The following is a 21,029-nucleotide window of genomic DNA, read 5'->3' as shown; positions in this document are numbered from 1 at the left end:
CGCTCAAGAGGCAGGGGACAATCCAGAGGTGCCTACAGGGGACGTCAGTGGCAAGCTAACAACCAGCGAGGTACAGCCACAGATCCAGCCACCACCACTTCCACAGGACAATCACAGTGACTTGGCTCTGGCACCGCCTACCAGGGAACAACTAGAGGCACCCTTAGGCGGGAAGCTAGCCTTATTCTCAGTAAACTGGCATTACATCACAGGAGACAAATGGATTTTACAGACAATAGACCAAGGTTACAGGTTTCACTTCCATACTCTACCGAGGAAGGAGAGGAATGCCAAACCTACCTCCAAATCAGAAGACAGAAGCTCTAGAACAAATAACTCACTTACTAAGGATGAGAGCTGTAGAAAGGGTACCATCTATGGAACAAGGGCAAGGATTTTATTCCAGACTCTTCCTGGTACCAAGAAAAGAAAACCAATGGAGGCCTATTCTCGACCTGTCCGCTTTAAACACATACCTCATTGTTCCAAAATTCAAAATGCTGACCCTACAGCAGCTTCTTCCCATGCTGGGCAAGGAGTCTTGGCTGGTAACTCTAGATCTCAAGGAGGCATACCTGCACGTCCCCATATGACCAAATTGCAGAAGATACCTCAGATTTCTTGCAGGATCAGAGCATTATCAATTCTCAGCATTGCCCTTTGGCTTATCTACTGCGCCCAGAGTATTCACGAAATGTCTGGCATCAGTAATTGCTCATTGCAGGCTTCAGGGAATTCAAATTTACCCTTACCTGGACGACTGCCTGTTACAAGCGGACAACAAAAAACAAATTAACAAAAGATTTGCAAAGGGTCATTCATCTACTACAAGCCCTGGGATACACAGTCAATATAAAAAAGTCAAGGCTGATACCATCCCAAAGGATAACCTTCTTGGGTGCAGATCTGGACACATCAAAACAAATGGCATTCCTGACAGTAGAAAAACAGGAGCAACTCCCTTTCTACTTTATGGCATTAACAAAGCAGTGCCAGCTAACAGCAAGAAAAGTCCTGCAAGCTCTCGGTTACATGGCATCCTGCATAATATTGATTCCACATGCCAGACTACATATGAGAAAGTTACAGTGGTACCTAAGGAATTTATGGTCTCAGCACAAGCACAGCCTAGGAACCCAAATTCCAATAATTCCATGCCTGAAGCAAGAATTCCAATGGTGGGCTCAGGCCTGTCAATCAAACAAGGGACTGCCCTTCCACAGCACTCAACCAAGCCAGACCATCACAACAGACGCCTCAGACCTCGGTTGGGGGCACACATGCTGGACAAGTGCATACAAGGCTTATGGACTCAAGACCAGCTGCACCTACACATAAATCAAAAGGAAATGCTGGCAGTAAAACTGGCAATTCAGGCATTCAGACCATTTCTTCGACAGGGTCAACTGCTGATAAGGACGGACAACACCACAGTTATGTGGTACATCAACAAACAGGGAGGCACACATTCGTACCCTCTATGCCGGATGGCAATGGACCTCTGGAATGTGGCCCTGAGCTTCAACATTCAGTTACAAGCAATTTTTGTGCCAGGAAAAGAAAATATACTAGCAGACATCCTAAGCAGAACTACCACAGATGCCCACGAATGGATGCTGCATCCGGACATCTTCAAAACCATTACAGGGAAATGGGGACTACCAGAAATAGACTTATTTGCATCCCCACACAATCACCTACTGAAAAAATTCTGCACAAGGACGTAACACCCACTTGCTTGGAAAGTGGACTCCCTATCTTTCAGTTGGAAAAACCTGACAGCATATGCATTCCCACCTCTTCCTTTGATGCACAAGGTGCTATTGAAGATCAAAGAAGACCGTCCAAGGATCCTGATAGCTCCAATTATCTTGGAGGCTCGCAGACCCTCAACAAGAAAAAATTATTCAGCAAAATGGAAAAGATATCTCATTTGGAGTACTGCAAAAGGAGAGAATGTGTCACTGGTAAACATAGCTAACATCCTGGAATACTTGGCAGAGCTCTTCCACAACGGCCTGTCCTATTCTTCCATTAAGATTCATGCATCAGCTATTTCAGCAGAATACAACTTGGATCCTCCAGTCTTCTCACATCCTCTGCTCAGGCAGTTTCTGAGAGGAATTAAAAATGTAAAACCACCTAGGAAGCCACCATTGCCAGCATGGGACTTGAACTTTGTGCTAGAAAAGTTGACACTCCCTCCTTTCAAACCAGCAGCAACAGCAGAATTACAATACTTATCATGGAAAACTGCTTTCCTGCTTGCAATCACTTCAGCAAGAAGGGTATCTGAGCTACAGGCATTAATGGCAGTACAGCCCTTCCTGATCTTCCATCAAGATAGGGTGTCCATGAGAACTAATCCTACTTTTATGCCAAAGGTGGTCTCCAGGGTATCTTTAAATCAAGCTATCCACCTACCTACATTCTTCCCCAACCCACAGAACAGGGGAGAAAGACTGTTGCATACCTTGGATGTACATAGGCAATTACGTTACTACCTGGACAGGACCAAGAGCAATAGAAAAACTGACCAGCTACTGGTAGCATATGCAACAGGAATGGAAGGAAAAGCAATTTCAAAACAGACAATCTCTAAGTGGATAGGAAATTGCATTAGATTTTGTTACTCCTACCATGGGAAGAAAACTCCAGAAAACATCAGGCCTCACTCTACAAGGGCTACAGCCACTACCACAGCTTTTCTACGAGGAGTGGCTACCAAAGACATTTTAGAGGCTGCTACTTGGAGCTCCGTGCATACATTTGCCAAGCATTATAATTTACCTTTATACTCCAGATCCCGAGCAGGTTTTGCCACTGCTGTTTTGCAAGGGATCTTAACTACACCATAATCTTATTTCTCCTCCTCCCCCAGTTTGGCTATGGTATTCTACCCATTTGTAAGGACTGCAGATGCATCCTTGAAGGACATAGTACAGTTTTGTACCTACCATAAATGTAGATGTCCGATAGGCATGCATCTGCAGTCAGGATTACCCTCCTTCCCCTCTGTGGTACTCCTAGGGTATTTGCCCATCTTGTAGCTAGCTGGGGGAAATCTATTATGGTGTATTTGTTTGTATATATTTACATACATGCTTATTTTTTGTTTGCTCTCTTCTATTTGGAACCATTTGCATTTATCCAAATCTAGCCTTCCTAGAGGGCACCTGGCATCTGGGGCAAGAAACACTGAGGAAAATGGCGTCGGCTGATGCCTTTATACCCGAAGAACTGCCGCTATGACGTCGGGTGAAGTGCGACACCAGCCGAGGCCAGACCCAGATTTTGGAATCCGGCTGACCAAAGGGCTGCCTGACGACAGGACAACCCATTTGTAAGGACTGCAGATGCATGCCTATCGGACATCTACATTTATGGTAGGTACAAAACTGTACTTTTAGGCCCAGACCACAATGTCACCTGTTGCTGGTTCTGTGCCCTCTTTAATGTGAGAACTATTCATAGTAGAGCTCTTTTTGTAGACAGGTACTTTCATCCTCTGTCTTCACAGATGGCGTCAGTCCGCTTACAATCCATACAGCCTCCTAAAAAGAGTAGGGATAAAGATAGAGACATATCTCACAAGGCTAAGCCTTCCGACGACTCTTCCGCTAAGCAGGTCGTCAGTTCTCCAGAATTCAATGAGGCGCTTTTGCAGACCCTGATGCCTGATAAGATTGCTACACAGGCCTCTACTGAGACCCTTTTAGAATCCGGTATGCCACAGAAATCTTCATCTTCAGAGCCTTTGGCTCTCTCTGCCTCGGTTGGGTCCAGAGCCGTGACGCAGGCACCGGCTTCTGAGGAGGTCTTTTGCACTACCGATTCCAGTCAGAAACTGACGTCTTCACACCCGACTATCATTTCTCTCAGACCGATGAATACTCTTAGGCGTAGAAGCCAGGCCACCCCTAGAAAATCTACCTCTAGCCACCATCTTACTCCCCCCCCCCCTCCATCCCAGACCCAGATGCTTAAGATGGCGGAGGATCTTATTTCCCTTATCAGGGGTAGTTAAGCCACAACTTCTAAAAGGAAACGACACCCTTCTCCTGAACTATTGACAGAGCAAAATTCTGAGGAATCAGATTTTGAAGAGGAACAACCTCTTACTGCTTATGAGGATTCAGATGCAGAGGAATCCATCCCTTCTGCCTCCAGACCAGAAGACCTCTCCTTTGGGGAACCCTCCACACCCTCAGGGAACATTTTCAATTGGAATCTCAGGATTTCCCTCACTCTAAGAAAACGCTAAGAGAATTTCTAGACCTACCCCAGCACAGACCCCTGGCCATCCCCCATATTTTAGAAGTGGTGGATGATGCTTTCCATGAACCAGTTTACTCCCAAATGCCCTACCACCTGCTCCCAATAAGTCCAACAGGTATTACAGGGTACCAGACACTCACAAATAGCTGTACAGAAATCCTGCAGCAGGCCCAGAGGTCATTACACAGGGTCCCAAGGGAGCCAGGGCTAGTTCTGCAAAGAACCCTACTCCTGATAAGGATGCAGGAGCTCTGGACAGATGGGGTAAAAAAGTTTTCACCTCTGCAACCTTAGCTATCAGAGCTCTCAATTGTCAGTTCTATATGTTAAAATATCAACAGCACACTTTGGAACTATTAAAGCAAAAGATTTCTACCTTTCTTGACTGTGCCAATTCTAAGAAGTTAGCAGATTCATTGCACTCTACTTGTCAAGTGGCAAAGCACTCTTTACACTGTGGATATGATGCACTAGAAGCCTCTAGCAGGGCAGCAGTGTCTGCATATGTCATTAGGAGACATGCATGGTTGCAGGAACAACCTCTACCTGATTATGTCAAGTCTAAATTAATTAATGCATCTTTAGATAAAGACCGCTTGCTTGAAAAAAAAGCAGAAGTGCTTAGAAAGATGAGCAAAGCAAAATCTATGCAAACAGTAAAAGATTTATTTCAGGTTCAACCTCCTAGATTCAACAGGAATTTTCCCTCTAAGCACCAGTACTTTCCTGCTCCTAGCAGAGAGGGGCAAGCTAAGCCTTGCAGGGACAGGCCACCCAGGTCCCCTACAGGAGGGACAACAGTGAACCACATCCGCCTCTAAGGCAGGGAGTTCTAAGCCATCCCTCTATGGCAAACACTCTGAATGACTTCCACCCCCCCACCGTCCTTTCATCCAAAAGGTCAGAGGAAGGCTGTCCCTCTGCAAAGAAAATTGGCTGTCTGTAACCAAGGACCAATGGGTCTTGAAGATCATTTTTCGGGGATACAAATTCACTTTCAAAGAACTCCCAATTCCCAGAGGGTACCCAGACTTGCCTCCCAATCAGTGGGCAGAGGCATTAAAGCAAGTCCAAACTCTCATAGCCCAGGGGGGGGTAGAACCTGTCCCCGCAGATCAAGCAGGCAAAGGCTTTTATTCCAGGCTTTTCCTTGTTCCCAGACAGGAGGGTAATTGGCACCTCATCCTGGATCTGTCCATTCTGAACACATCCCTGGTGGTCCCCAAATTCCAAATGCTAACCCTGCAGCAGCTGCTGCCTATGCTGACTAAAAATGCCTGGTTAGTGACCCTGGACCTAAAAGATGCCTACCTCCATATCCCCATAAGGGAGTCCTGCAGGAAATTCCTGCATTTCAGAGCAGCCTAACAGCACTTTCAGTTCTGTGATCTTCCCTTTGGCTTATCAACTACTCTGAGTTTTCACCAAATGTTTGGCCCCGGCCATAGCATTTTTGCAGACAGAAAAATATACAGATTTACCCTTATTTGGACGACTGCCTCAGGGAGAGCACAAAAAAAAGCTGCTCCAGAACCTACACTTTGTCAAAATCCTCATAACTTCCTTGGAGTTCACCATCAACGAGAAGAAATCAAAGCAAACTCCCTCCAGGAGGATCATTTTCCTGGGAGCACTGCCGGACACAGCATCCCAAATGGCCTTCCTATCCCCAGAAAACAGAGATTCCTGCCTCTCTACTTTACCCAGCTGGCATCCAAACGTCTCCTCACAGTGAGGAAGTTCCTGCAAGCCTTGGGGTACATGGCTTCTTGCATCCTTCTAATTCCTCTGGTCAGGCTACACATGAGGGAATCTTCAGCGGTATCTAAGGAACATTTGGTGTCAACATTCACAGCCTCTAGAGATCTCTCTCCCTCTGATTCCCCCTGTATAAGGGCCACGTTCCTCTGGTGGGCAGGGCCTGTGCCAACAACCAGGGTCTCCGCTTCATCCACCACCCCACAGGGCAGACCATCACCACAGATGCCTTGGACATTGCTTGGGGCGCCTCATCAAAACAGACAACACCACAGTAATGTGGTACATCAACAAACAGGAATGGACACAATCTTACCCTCTGTGCAGGCTAGCCATGAACCTCTGGCTGACTGCCTCCTCCATGGGATTACACCTAATAGCCCAATACCTACCAGGGATCAACAACACCCTGGCAGGCCACTTAAGCAGACACTTAATGGACCCCCACAAATGACAGCTCCACAAAAATCTTTGTGCAAGTCACTCAAGTGTGGGGAAATCCGGAGGCGGATCTCTGCTTCGCACCCCAACCATCAGCTAAAGAAATTCTGCATCAGGGAGCATCACCACCTGGCATGGAAGCCACCTGACATGGAAGGTGGATGCCTTGACCTTCCCATGGACGCAGGAAAACATTGACTCTTGTATTCGGGCCGGCCAAGGGCTACCACAGCAAGGATAACCCACAGGTGATGATTGCAACAGTGAATACACTTGAAAACATCTACATTTATGGTAAGTGTACACAACTGTACTTTGTCCAACACATCCCCGTCTTACAAACTGCAACATTTTAAACCAACCCAGGTGGGAGGCTTCACCTCCCCCCCCTCACACACAACTATATACATATATATATATATATATATATATATATATATATATCTATATATATATATATATATATATATATATATATATATATATATATATATATATATATATATATATGGGATCCATACAGATCCCCGAAGACAAAATCACCAAAACTAATTTCAGTTTGGCATACTTGCACGAAAGTTCTTTTCACCGAAGAAACACTTTCGCGTAAGTATGCCTGTTTGCGAGACCACACCATGGTGTGGATAAGGGAACATTCCCCTTTCCTCACTGTAGCGCGGTCTTGGAGTGAGAATATTAAAGTAGGGGGTGTGGGGGGCACAGGGGGGGGCATGCATAAATGTAGAAATTTTTTTTTTTTTTTAACATATATTAACAAAAGCGCTTTTTCAGTGAAAGCGCTTTCGTTAATATATGTTTGGTGATTATGGATTCGGGACTTTACACATTCATGCATAAGTCCTAGATCCATATATATAAATAAATATATATATATATATATATATATATATATATATATATATATATATAGAGAGAGAGATATGTATATATATATATATATATATATATATATACACACACACACACACACACACACACACACACACACACACACACACACACACACCAGCCCCAAGATCGCACTACAGTGGGGAAAAGTGAGACAGGGAGGTGTTGGCCAATTAGTTATTTTCCCCATCTTACAGGTTCGATGAAGAGCATGTTTGATGGATGGACTTTCAATGGATTGATTTCGATAAATTGACATTCGGTGTTTACTCCCTTCGATTAACCATAGACGTCTCTAATTTAGCTCACTGAGCAGGCCTGTAATCCGATTACTCAGTTATGAGAGTCCACGCCTCTGGAGTGTTCTGGTGATCTGGAGTGCTCTGGTGAACTGAAGTTTCTTCTTGAAATATATAAAATCTTGAACTGTTTGCAAATACACATTTGTTACTAGAATTGAACTGATCTGATTCTGGATCTTTACTTGTCTCTCCTTTAAAAGTGTGAAGTTCCCTCATATAGTAAAATTACATTGCATTCTTTTCCTGACATGATATTTGAACCTGTGACTTCAATGACACACATTTATGCTGCACTCTTCTCTTGCATGGGATCCAAACGTTGGATTGTACTGTCGCTTTTAAAAATGTAACATTGACTTTAAATTCTATATTGTGTAAAACTAGCAAAGCATCATTTAATAGTTGTAAATGCTCTTCTGTCTCTGTCAGTATCAATATATTATTTATGCATTACACTTTATTACTGTAATTCAGAAGTTTTAACAAAGTCTGCTGCCAGATCTGTAACTGTAAATAATTTAACTTGTCTGCCTGTACTTCAGCTGTGGCAAATGAACCAGAATTTAGTTTATCTTTAACCCATGAACCTGCGTATTCTTGTAATAGATTTTTCACTTTCTGTACATCATTTGTAGAATCTACTGCACACAATTTCCTACATGCATCATCTGTTTGTGCTTCAGTACCTTTATTTCTCCATGAAATCTTGCTACTGAAGTCTAAAATGTAATTCTGGTGAAATGTCTATTCATAGTACGATACTGTCACACTCAGAACTGTTCACTGATGTAACCTTTAACCCCTTGAATTCTAACTCCACTTGAGTCCTCTGATAGAGGTATTTTGTAATTGAAATTGATGCCTGTATTAATCAGTACATTGTTCCATAATTTCTTTTCTGTAAACATTGAAATATTGTCATTTCTATCTACCTTACACAATGACAGATAAATATCTGTTTTGGTGCTAGACTGCGATACCCTTTATAAAGATGCTGAAAATTATTTTCTGTGTAACTAGTGACATTGACTTGAGTTGTGGTATGCATTTCTTTTTCATTTTGCCCTAAAAAAAGTAGTAACAACTTTGGCTTGAGCTATGGTATGCATTTCTTTATTTTGCCATGAAGTCTGTGTATTATTTACAATGGTTATTACTTTATTAAGCTGAACAAAATCTGCAGTCTGATCCTTCTTATCCCCCTCAGTGCAATATTTGCACTGGCTTCTGAAAACAACAAATTAGAATTTAGTACATAGACCTTCATTTCTCACTAGGCTTAAGGTCACGTTCCAGTGATGACTTACTTTTACTGGACCTTTTCCTAGCAATAGCTGGATAACATACAACAGATAATTCTGAGCTTTGTCAATATTTGTAACTAATATTTTTTAACTATTTCTTTTTTGAAAGAATGTTCTAAGGTTTTATTTTTTCCCTACATTTTTTCTGGGTTCCATTTAACTTCAGGTTTAATCTGTGGACTCTTGTTATTTTAATCTGATTGCCATTATAGTTATTTTCATGCCTACTTGCCATAACAGATTTCCATTGGTCAGTGAGAAGTTGCTATAGCCTGCTAAACTGGTGCCAGTTTAAGATTCTTCTCTCAGTGCTTGCTAAAGTTTGACGACACTACATCATCGTTTTAAAAAATGTTTCATAGGTCAGTTTGCTACAAGTCCAAATAAGAGGTGTTAACTTGCTGGTTTTCCATAGCACAGCACCCTTTTCCTTATCCTCCCAGGGCTTATTGTCTGTTGCATTGGGCTGGTGATTTGTACTACATTGATGCGCCCAATATGTCCTCCAGTATAAATGCAGACAATAACCAACTACTGTTTAGATCAGTAAATCAATGGAACAGGTTTCTTTGAGATAAACCCCTTGGGTGATTTACTGGAAAACAGAAAGCAAATCAGCACAACAGTGCAATGGGGCAGTGAGTAGTTTACATACCTGTATTTTATTCGAGAGAAATATTAAATTGTTTGTGTGGTACAGGTTTCACATTGATAGACTGCATTAGATAAATATATATACCTTGGAGAGAACATCACTTTCAAGCAAGAGTGATTTTCCTCACTTAGAGGAACCAATGAACACTAAAGATGATGTGTTTAATTACACGAGTACAAAAGCAACATTTGTTAGAGTTGCACGGCAGGTACTGTGGGGAAATTTGTACCAATAAATGAAGCGAAATTACCCGAATGTGCATAAATGATTAAATACCTCATTCTCAAATATCTGTTGTTAAATCAATTTTGCTTTTTTTTGATTTTGCTTTGTTTTTTTGTTTGTGTTTTGCATTGCATCTTATACTAAAGTTAAAACCTATCTTGGTGGCATTAATTATGTGAGTTACTATAAATTGTCTTCATGTTGATTTTATGTAGTAAGCCATTTTACAGCTTTGAAATTTATATCCATTATTCTTTTCCCTTGTATGGGTGCTTTAAATTAAAAATATGTTTAATAGGCTTTAACTACTCAAATGCATTGTATAAATATAATGGGCTACAATAAATTTTAACTTTTTCTTCTGTTTTACTATAATTACATTTCTGCACAGAGGATTGAAGTGTTGGCACAGCTTCTGCAGAAGGAAATGCAAGCAATTACTGAAGGACAATTCAGCTCTAAAATGGATATTGCTGATACACCAGCACTTAATAAACTTCAACAGGTCCTGGCCTCTGTACCAGACAAAGTCCTCCACACATCCACACCACTGAATGTTCAGACACAGGCAGAGATGTCACAGGTCACACACCTTTCAAAAAACCCTTCAGCCGTTGTTTCATTAACAGATGGGATGAACGTGAAACAGGAGGGTTTGGGACATATGCAGCTTATCCAAACGGCATCATTATTCAAGGAGCCTTTGCTATTAGATAAATCAAGTATGGAACCCAGCACTCAAAAGACAAACAGTGATGCAAGTCATTGTCACTTATCAAGCTTTGTGGCTGCTAGCTCTTCCAGTTCCACTGTAATGACATTACCGGTGCCCTGTTGTAATACAGTTTATGAAAAAAACAATACATCTTCCCCTTCATTCAGGAAACCTAACTGTGTAAATACTTTTCAAAAACATCCATTGTCCAACTGTTCAGTTTCAGCAGGACATACAGGTATGTGGTCACTTTATTTCCTTTCTAAACTGATTTTGCTCTGTATACAGTTAGTAATCTGCCTCCTATTTTTTTTTTATCAATCTTTGAGTTTATTGATAAAGATTGTCAGGCTTCATAATGTTTTGGTGGAATGGTTTTCTTTGCTCTTATCTGTAACAAAGTGATGGATTAGTAACTAGACCCCCCCACCACCAAACCAAATCTGTACTTTCAAATGTAATTTGTTTCAAGTCATATTTTTAGGAACTTGAGTCTAATGTGCTTGTATTTTAGTATGGAAGTTTTCCTGTTCATGTTAAAGCTGCCAAAACAATTTTCTGCCTAAACCTACACAATGTACCTGATGGGTGCCTTGACTCCTATTTGGCTTCCTTTCCAGTAGGAAATGCCGTGTTGCCTTCACAGCACCATGCAGAACATTCTGTTAAATGATAAGATGAGATACTTTTGTGTTCATCATTTTAGACATGAAATCCAAGGACTGCTTCTTGGCCTCAAGGCTACCCTCCTAGACTAAGCCTAGACTTCAAGGAGTATTTGGTGTCGCATCATGTGGCTGTTTGTTCAAAGGAACAGTATTACTTAGCTCCTAGAGATGCACTTTACTTTGTTTGCAGCACTACATCCAGGTTGTGTGAGGTGGCTATCTACAGTAGATAAACTGCTGTCATTTCCTTTTGAAGTGCTCTTATTGTGGTCCTTTCTGTGACAGGTAATTACTGCTCAGTATAATTCTTAACTATTTACTGTTGCCTAATAGTAATCAGTCTCATCTGCTAAATCTAAGGGATGCACATTGCATTTAAAGTATTATGATTAAAAACTGTGATATCCTCCAGTTCAGTCAGTTTCCTTATTCTGAAGAGGAAAGGTATTTGTTCAATCACATTCCCCATCAGGCTTTTTATCATCCTCACCATCGGGTCATTTTCCGAAGAAGCCTTTATTTTATTTTACAGCATGGACTTGTTTATTTCTTACTTAAGTTGTTTGTTAGTGATTTATCATGTTTGCTTTTAAATGCAGTAGATTTCTTCTTAACATTTTATTAATTACATTCTTTCTAAAAGAAAACATGAGTGCTTGTGGAAGATTTGTGCCTTCCTACTGCCTGTATGATTATTTCATAGGTAGGTACTAGGCTATCGGCCCTAGGGCTATACAAGCCTAGCCATAACGATTCCCTGGCTATTGCTTCCCACAGATATTTACTTTTCTGGACCCCTGTCTAGCAAGGCTGCTGATGTGATCCCCGGGGTGAATTTCCTATCTCCCATTCAATCATCAAGGTTCCTCTTGAAGAGGGCCATTGAGGCGCTTTGCCTCACATGTATGGGCAGCCTATTCCAGAGTATGGGGAGTCTCCCTCCAGCATGTTCTATTCATTGTGATGACAAGGTTAAGATCCCTGGAGCTGTGGCTCAGTGTAGCATGTCCAACAATTCTAGGTTTGACATGGCCTTGTATGTTGGGCAGCGATCGCCTCTGAGTAGGTGATATGTGACAGAGTATAGCTGGAGTTTCTTTAGATGGTCAGCATAAGGCATCTGCTTTAGGCCTGCGATTCTTTTTGTGAGGTATTTCTGTGGCCTTTCTAGCTGATGCAGATGTCTTGTGAGGCACATGCCAAACAGGGCATTGTATTTTATAATGGGTCTAATGAGAGATGAGTACAGAGGGACAATAACCTCCTTTTTTCTGGATGAAAAGCCCTTAGTGATGAGGTGTGCCATGTAGAAGGATTTTCTAACTGTTGTGGCTATGTGGTTATCAAAGGTGAGACCACTGTCCACCTGTGACCCTAGGTCTCATCACACTTTCGGTGTGTAGTGTACTGCCACCTGTGTGGTAGTTCACAGGTATGTGGTGTTTCCCAAGGGGGACAACTATACATTTTTTGGCATTTAGCTTGAGCCCATGGCTCTGGCTCCAGGCATCTGTTTCGGTAAGACCCGTTTGTAGTACGTCCACATCATTTGGGGATTCAGTAATGGCTCCCAGCTTGCAGTCTTCTGTGAACTTCGTAAGCCAAAGTCCCTTAGTGTTGGCCTGTACTTCAGAAAAGTAGATGCCAAACAAGAGTGGTCCCAGGACAGAACCTGGCGGTACACCACTTGTCACTTGTCTGGAGCTGGATTTGGAGACTGCTACTTTTACAGTATGTGTTCGGTCAGTAAGCCAGTTTGCAACCCATCGAATAACGTAGAGATTAATGCCCAGCTTAGTAAGTTTATCTATGATTCCAGAGTGGAGGATAGTGTCAAAAGCGTTGGCGAGGTCAAAGTAGGCTGTGTGAACCACCTTACCATCGTCCACGTCTCTAGAGACTGATTTGAAGAAGTCGATCAGGTACAGGAGGCAAGATTGACCCTCCATGAACCCAAACTGGGGTGGGATCCAGTGATTGAAGGTTGCCAATGTCTTTGTTTATAAGTTCCATGATAATACATTCCATGGCCTTACAGATCAGGCTTGTCAGACTGATGGGACAGTAGTACCTGGGATTCAAAGTGGTTCCTCCCCTTGTGGAGTGGGATGACTGTAGCTGTGCGCCACTCTGTGGGCATGAAGCCTGAGGTGAGGCTATGATTAAACATGACACACAGGTGAGGTGCCAGTTCATTTTGTAGTTCATGCAGTACACAGCTCTGGATGTCATCTGGTCCCATGGATGTTGTATTCTTGGATAGTGCGTTTTTTACCTTAGTGGCAGTGATTAATGGAATTTGGCATTCTTTCGGTATTGAGATGGGCCCTTTAGGGGGTTAGAGGGGGGTGAAGTTGGCACTGAATCTATCTGCCAGGATATTGGCAATATAATTGGGATCAGTATATCTAGTGCCATTCTGCTGTAGCTCAGAGCAGATCTGAGTATTGTCATTTAGATTCTTGACATAGCTATAGAATGCCTTGTGGTTGTCTGGAATCTTTGGCAATTTTGTTTTCGTAACTAGCTTTGGAAGATTTTATGAGGGATCTCGGCTTTCTACTCAGGCTGGTGAGGGAGTTTTTTGAATCCTGGTTTTTCCTTTTTAATGCAACAGTTTCTTCCTTCTGTTGTACAGCTGGTTTATGGCAGGGGACCACCAGATTGGCTTCCTTTTTTTTTATAAAGAGGACAGCATCTTGGTCCATGCACGAGTGTGCTCATACAGCACCTTAGTGTAGGATTCAGCAGTTGAACTTCCAGTTCCCATCTGCATGGGTGTCATGAAGTTTGTTACTTCTGACTTGAGAAGCATGAAGTTGGCTTTGGAGAATTTTTTTACCGAGGTTCCCTTAAAGGGGGGTGGGGTGGGATGTGGATGTCAAGGGTGATTAGCTTATAGTCTGATCTGACCAACAAGGGGGTGACCACTGGTGTGAAGCGTCGATCTGCCATGTTGGTAATGACCAGGTCTAGAATATTGGTGCCCCTGATGTGACTATGAATTAGTTGCTCTAGGGCATTGGAATTTATGAATTCCAAGAACTGTTGAGCAAAGGTGTTGGTACAGGAGTAGTTTTCCCAGTTAATGGCAGGGCAGTTGAAATCACCCAGTATTAGGGTGTTTGGTTGTATCTTAATATTTTCCAGTATGTTTAGAAAGGTGTAGTGAGAATCTTGGGGCATGGTGGGCGATCTGTAGTAAGCTACAATTTGTATTGCAATCTTACATAGTGTTACTTGCACCTGGAGAATTTCAGATGCATTGGGTTGGGCAACCAGCCTGGAGATGTGAATATCCGTAGTAAATATGTACACTTCTCCACCTTTAGTGTTTTGGTCTTGGTTTGGTGGCCAGAAAGTGTGGTACGAGTTGTAGCCTGGTATTGCAAGGGTACTCTCTGGAGCTTTGAACCAGGTCTCAGTTACTGCACAGATATTGATGTTCTCCACTTTTAGGAGAGCCACGAGAGAGTGCATCTTGAGGTTTAGACTTCTAGCATTGAGTAGCATTACCTTCAGAATTTGCTTGCTAGTACCCATTATGGTGATAGTTTTGTCCTTCGAAACTTGCTTAAAAAGGCACTATAGGGGTGGCAAGAGCATTAGCCAGTAACCTGAATCCCAGGGGCGACAGGTGCAAACCATGTCTTGCAAAGCATTGTGGTTTGTTGATCATGTCATCCCAGGCAGACAGATACTGGATCCCCTTTGAATGACACCAGAAGTTTAGCCAATTACTGAAGTCAATCATTTTGTCCTTATACTGTGGTATCATTCTGGGTGATTGCAGGATTCTACTCAGGGCTAGGATCTTACCTGCCTGGGCTACATGATCCGAGAGCTCTTCTGTGTCTCTTTTCATGTAGTCCAGGGAGGTACATCTCAAGTCATTCAATCCAACATGGGCAATGACAGAGTCATATTTGTACCTGTTGTGGAGTGACTTGAGTGCATGCATTATGTGGCGGATCCTGGCACCCGATGGGCAACTAACTGTACTTTTCTCCTTGTTCAGCCTAGTGAATGGGACATCAGTGTGCCTGACTATAGAGTCACCTATGACTAAAGTGTTGGGTAAGTTGTCTTGCCTTAGGGGCTGCTGTTGGGTGGCACACTGGTGTTATGAGCTATGTGATGCTTTGGTTGTGTTTGGGGGTGGTGTTTCAGCTTCGGAGGTCCTTGTTGCTTGGGCAGGTTAATGTTAAGAGCCTCCGCATTTGTGGGTTTTGTGTTGCTATGTGTGGGTTTTGGTGGTGTTGGGTTTTGAAGGACTATGTGTTTGAGGTGTTGTGTGGGTGTTAACCTTCTCCTCTTGACTGTCTAGCACCATCTTGGCCGGAGAGAGAGCTTTGCTTCCAGTTTGGCTATGTAAGTGCATCTCTTGCAGGTTGCAGTGTTTGGTGGTAGGAGAAGAGGGTTGTCTGTGTACATGAGGCAGTTGCTGCATTACCCCAGTATGTCAAGATTCACCAGGTGACAGGAGAACTCACTGGAAGCTGACCCTTGGACATGCTTGGTTAGGTGCTTTCTTTGTGTAGTACAAGAGCGGCTTTCCCTTACTTTTTGGAAAGGTACTTGCAATTGTAGGCTCTCTAGTGCCTACGACTATTTTCTCCTTATTATCAAGGAGAGGTGAGTGCTTGTAAAAATTAAGGCTTACTAGTGCTTTTTAGCAAGCTTTAGAAGAAGTGCTAGTCAAAGGTATACAGATTTTAGTGCTACTGCTGACAAGCAAGCTAATTCTAAGGGAAAATTCAAAGAGCAGACTTTCTGGCACCGGGAATAGTTTAACCTTAGCCCCGCGGTGTGCAAATGCGCGCCAACAGAAAGTTGAAAGGGTTAGAAATCAGCCCAAAATGGCCAATAAAATTGCAATTTCAGAGCTGGAAACCACTCCTCTAGTGTTAGATAGGCAGTGCAATGCTCCCTCTCTCACTGGTAAGCAGTAGGACCTCCCTGTACCACAGCAAGGTCTAGATAGCTCTGAACACTGAAACTAAAGTCCTGAAACCAGCAAAGCCTGGAAACTGGACTATTCTAGTTAGAAAAGGCAGGAAATTAGCAAACAAGATATAATTTTTTTTTCCTTTGGTTAAATCAGGTTAAACAATGCAGTTATACAATAAATAAGCACAGAAAGGCTAATGCAATTGAGTGTATTGCCCAGAACAGTAAACTCGATTAAAACTTTGCAAAATTAGAAATTTGAAAATTTAAACTTTTTCAATAAAGCAAGGCAAGTGCACAACTGGAAAACGACAACAGGCAGGCAGAAATACAGAGAAATAAGTAGCTAGTCTACTTTTTAAACTTTCTGAGAAGTGCAGGTAATAAAAACGACCAAAATCAGCAAAAATTAGAAGTGTTACAAAGATCTAATATCAGCAACCCTTCAGTATGGGTCCTACAAATGTATTAGTTCTCCACCAGTCAGCATCCAACAGCTTTTATGAAGATTCAGTGCTCAGAGAGCATGCAGTTGATGCTGGGGTATGCTATATCACACACTAGCTAAACGGAAGCATGAAAGTGACTCACTGCCATACGTGCCAACAAGTCAAACTTTGTTACCCTTAGACATCAAATAATGAAGCTGATGGATTTCCTTACCACCAGTAAGGTAGAAGTGCTCGAAAGCCTCTCTTATGGTAGGATCCTGTGTATAGTCCCAGACCTCACCCAGAGTCACCCAGAGTGGTTTCACAAAGATCAGGGATGAGAGCGAGTCAAAAACTAACCCTCTGGGAAATAAGTGCATTGATAAAGTTGCCTTCCAGCACCACTAAGTGCTGAGCTGATCCTCAACAACAAAGGGCTTGAACCATTGCCAGTTATTTCACTTGACACAGGAAAGAGGGGTTTGGAGGAGATGCAAGCTGCCATCTGGGGGTTGTTCCAGGACGATGAGGCCTCCCAAGTCCCTAGTTCATTTGTTTGAGCTCAAAGCTAACTGACTTTATCCTGAGACACCTCCCCTTTGAGTCAACTGGATATGGTTTGGAGGTGTTTAGGACCAAATTATGCTTTCCCAAGTTCTTTCCAGGCCACAAGGATCTGTTGGGACCAGGTTAAGAACAGCCAACTAGGTTATAGCTTATAGCAGGACTCGTGACTCAAGACCTAGATGTTGATTTAAATGCTTGCCTTGAGGGAGCTTGAATTATTGTTGTGAAACTCTCATCTTTAGGAATTATGGCCTAGTTCAGTTTTATTTTTATTTTCCCTGCATGCTGCCCTTAGCAGGAGCATGCTTGCTAACGGATTCCTTTTTGCTCACTTCCAGCCTGGTGACTCACTCGCTTGCTTGATCTTGGAGGACATGTGACTCTTCTCTCTCTCTCTCTTTCTTTCTCTTGCATTCTTGCATAAGAGCTCTGAAAACCCCAGAGATCACTTTGAGAAGGGAAAGGTCAGTGAGATGCTTGTCAAAAGAATCACTGATGTATTATGATTTATTAATATAAACTCACTGCAGGTGAATGTATACCCTTTTTGCTCTGACTAGCTTTGTGGATGTTTCCAGAGTGGATTCCTTTCCTATCGTAGGACATCAGCCTGCCCTGCTACTAAGTGACAGAGCAGCCTACACCCTTTTTTTTGCCACTAGAACAGATTAGTCAAGTTTTCCTCACCACCACAGGTCCCTTCCAGGAGACTTCTCGAGGACTTAAGTACACAGTTTGAAAATTTTGTTATAGATCTGCTAAGTTTGCCCATCGTGGTGTTGAGTGTAATTTGGTTGTGCTGATTACTATTTTCTATGGTACGTGGCAGTGACAAGCCAGAAAATCTTGCTGACAAGCTGGTCTATAGAAGACATATTCCATCTAATGATTATTTGAAGAAATTTGTTGTCAAGGAGAGATCCTCCAGATCTGTGCTTGTGAACAGTGTGCTACATTTAAAAAGAAAACAATCCTTTAAAAGGACTGCAATTTTTGGGCCTTTTTAATTCTCCTTATCTATGAGGGACCCTACCCAGTGACTCCACTGCCTACACCCAGTCAATCCATTTGTTCTTTGATAGTGGGAGATGAGCATCCTCTGGCTATGTGAGAGCCCTAAAGACCTATTCATTCCTGTGTAGGAAGCTCATTCAATCCATCCATTCCCCACTAGTGGGAGTCTGGCGGTAGAGAGCAAATTACTTAGCAAGTCCTTTGAATTGGCCTACTGTAGGCTGTCTACAGACTCAATGGCTGCCTGGTTGAGGAGGAGATGTGCATGCTCTCTCAAATACCTGACATCATCTGACTCTGCAGAGAAGTCCATGCCAGCCACTGATAGGTGTCACCAATACCATGGGCTTAACCTTCCTGCCACTGCCTTGGTTCCCAGATACCTGTGCCACTAATCAATCGAGAATTATCTGTGTTGGGGCATGATTTTTTTCTTTAACATAAGAAACTTGTTGCATTAGCATAAAGAACGTCTACTTCTCCTGGAAGAAAACCTTCTGCAAGTGCCCACAAGCAAAACATTTATTAACACTAATTTCAGACAATGAACAAACCAAATAATTTAATGGTGAAAGAACCAGCAGAGAGGAAGCAAGAGGCCATGGTGACCTAGCAGATGTTCTTCGTGTTTCACTGTTGCAGTCAGCACATTTGAGATGTTCATCTTGTTACCCTGCTGCAGTCATCACACTTGGGTTATCCTGTCGTCAGGTGGTCCCGCAGTCGGCCGGAATTCCAAAGTCTTGGTCCAGCGTCGGTTGCTGTCGCCTCTTCCCTGACATCAGTGCGCCAGGGGTATATATAATGCAACCAATGCCATTTTCTTCAGTCTTTCTTGCCGCGCGGTGCCCAAAGCAGAAACAGTTCGCAAGTGCCGGTCGGCCGACTCCTGAGATTTTCGAATTCGAATTTCAGACCAAAGTCTTCTATAAAGCTAAGTACCCCATTGGGGAAACTTTTCTTGCCTCAGACCGATGTCAGAAAAAGTTAACAAGGCACTTCCGACGACATTGCTACAAAGGACGTCGGTGCTACAGAAACGCCATGGGTTTCTGAAGGCGTTTTCAGACCGACGACCCTCACCATTAAAACGTTTTCTAAGATGAAGACTCCTACTAAATCTAAAAGGACTGCACTTCAGTCTCCTGTTCAAGGCCCCATGACTAAGAAACAGATGCTCAAAATGGCTGAAGATTTGATTTCTTTAATCAGGGGTTCCCAGCCCCCTCCTGACAAAAGGCCTAGACAAGAGGAAGATTATGCATCTTCTGAACAAGTGTCCATTTCTTCAGACTCCTCTGAGGACCAAGATTACTCCTTCTCTCCTTATGAGGATTCTGATGCTGAGGACTCTATTCCCTCAGCTTCTCCTCCTGAAGACTACTCCTTTGGGGAAACTTTACACACTATGAGGGAACATTTTCACTGGGAAGGTCAGCACTACTCTGACTCGAAGAAAAGGCTCAGAGAGTTTATTTTACTCCCCCAACACAGACCACTTGCCATCCCACCAGTTTTGGACATTGTGGATGATGTTTACTTAGAATCCAGTTACAACCCAGACTCTCTACCTCCTGCTCTGGCTAAGCCTGACAGATACTATAGAGTGCCTGATTCCCACAAATTTCTTTACAAAAGCCCTGTAGCTGATCCAGAGACGATCTCCCAGGGTCCCAAGGGGGCTAAGGCTTCTATGGCTAAAAACCCAGTACCTTCTGAGAGAGATTCCAGAGCACTAGACAGGTGGGAGGAAAAAGGTTTACACCTCAGTCACACTAGCTATGAGGGCACTGAATTGCCAATTTCACATGCTTAAGTATCAGCAATTCCTAATCTATCAGTTAAAGCAAAGAATAACCACTCTCCCTCAACAATCTGAATTGAAAGAAGTACAGGATCTGTTCACTGAGCAGGTGGGCAAACATACCTTACAATGTGGGTTTGATTCTCTGGAGGCCTCCTGCAGAGCAGCTGTCACTGGGTCTGTTATACGTAGGCATGCTTGGTTAAAGGAACAAACTCTGCCCGATCATGTTAAAGCAAAACTATTAGATGCTCCCTTACAGCAGGATGTTCTTTTTGGAGTTAAAGCAGAAGAAGTTTTAAAGAAAATGGAGGATAAGGCAAAATCTATGCAGACAGTCAAAGATTTCCTACAGGTACAACCCTCTCTCTTCAGCAGAAACTGGCCAACAAAAAATTGGTCCTTTCCAGCTTCTGACAGACCACAGAGGGGTAAATACAGACGCCCAAGGGGCAGAGGACAACCACAAGCCCAGTATAAACCTCGCCAATGGGGCACTACAACACAGAAGGGAGGAGAAGACCGGTCCCAATCCACTAGAAGGCAAACTCAATGACTTGCACCTCATCTGGCCAAGCAATACTCTCTTGGCAAGCCCCCCTGGGGGGAAAACTAGCACGTTTTGCAGACAACTGGCACATTGTCACAAAGGACAAATGGGTCCTAGACATAATTTTATGAGGATACAGATTCCACTTTCACACCTTGCCAATGAAAAGAGGAATGCCAAACCTGACACAAAATCAATGGGCAGAGGCACAAAAACAAATTACAGCTCTCATGGCCATGAGAGCCATTCAACGGGTACCGACTAGAGAGGAAGGCCAAGGATTTTACTCAAGACTCTTTCTAGTGCCCAGAAAGGACAATGCCTGGAGACCAATTCTGGACCTTTCAATTCTAAACACCTTCTTACAAGTACCCAAATTCAAGATGCTAATACTACAGCAGCTACTTCCCATGTTGGGCAAGGAAGCATGGCTAGTAACGTTGGACCTCAAGGAGGCA

The 21,029-nt window shown here is 43.0% G+C and overlaps 1 protein-coding gene across 1 annotated transcript in view; it reads left to right on the top strand.

Annotated features, from left to right (window-relative positions):
• Positions 1-21,029, top strand: part of LOC122810608 (tastin-like) — a 1,451,617-nt gene that overhangs the window by 1,243,906 nt on the left and 186,682 nt on the right. The window contains exon 14 of the mRNA XM_044082184.1: positions 10,264-10,825. Within this exon, the coding sequence (XP_043938119.1) occupies positions 10,264-10,825 (562 nt within the window). The remainder of the gene's footprint in view (positions 1-10,263; positions 10,826-21,029) is intronic.

This window comes from Protopterus annectens, chromosome 9.part0 (assembly GCF_019279795.1).
Source record: "Protopterus annectens isolate FY-2018-M chromosome 9.part0, PAN1.0, whole genome shotgun sequence".
NCBI lineage: Eukaryota > Metazoa > Chordata > Ceratodontiformes > Protopteridae > Protopterus > Protopterus annectens.
Note: the sequence above shows the minus strand (reverse complement) of the source record. Positions and strands in the feature narration are given on the sequence as shown.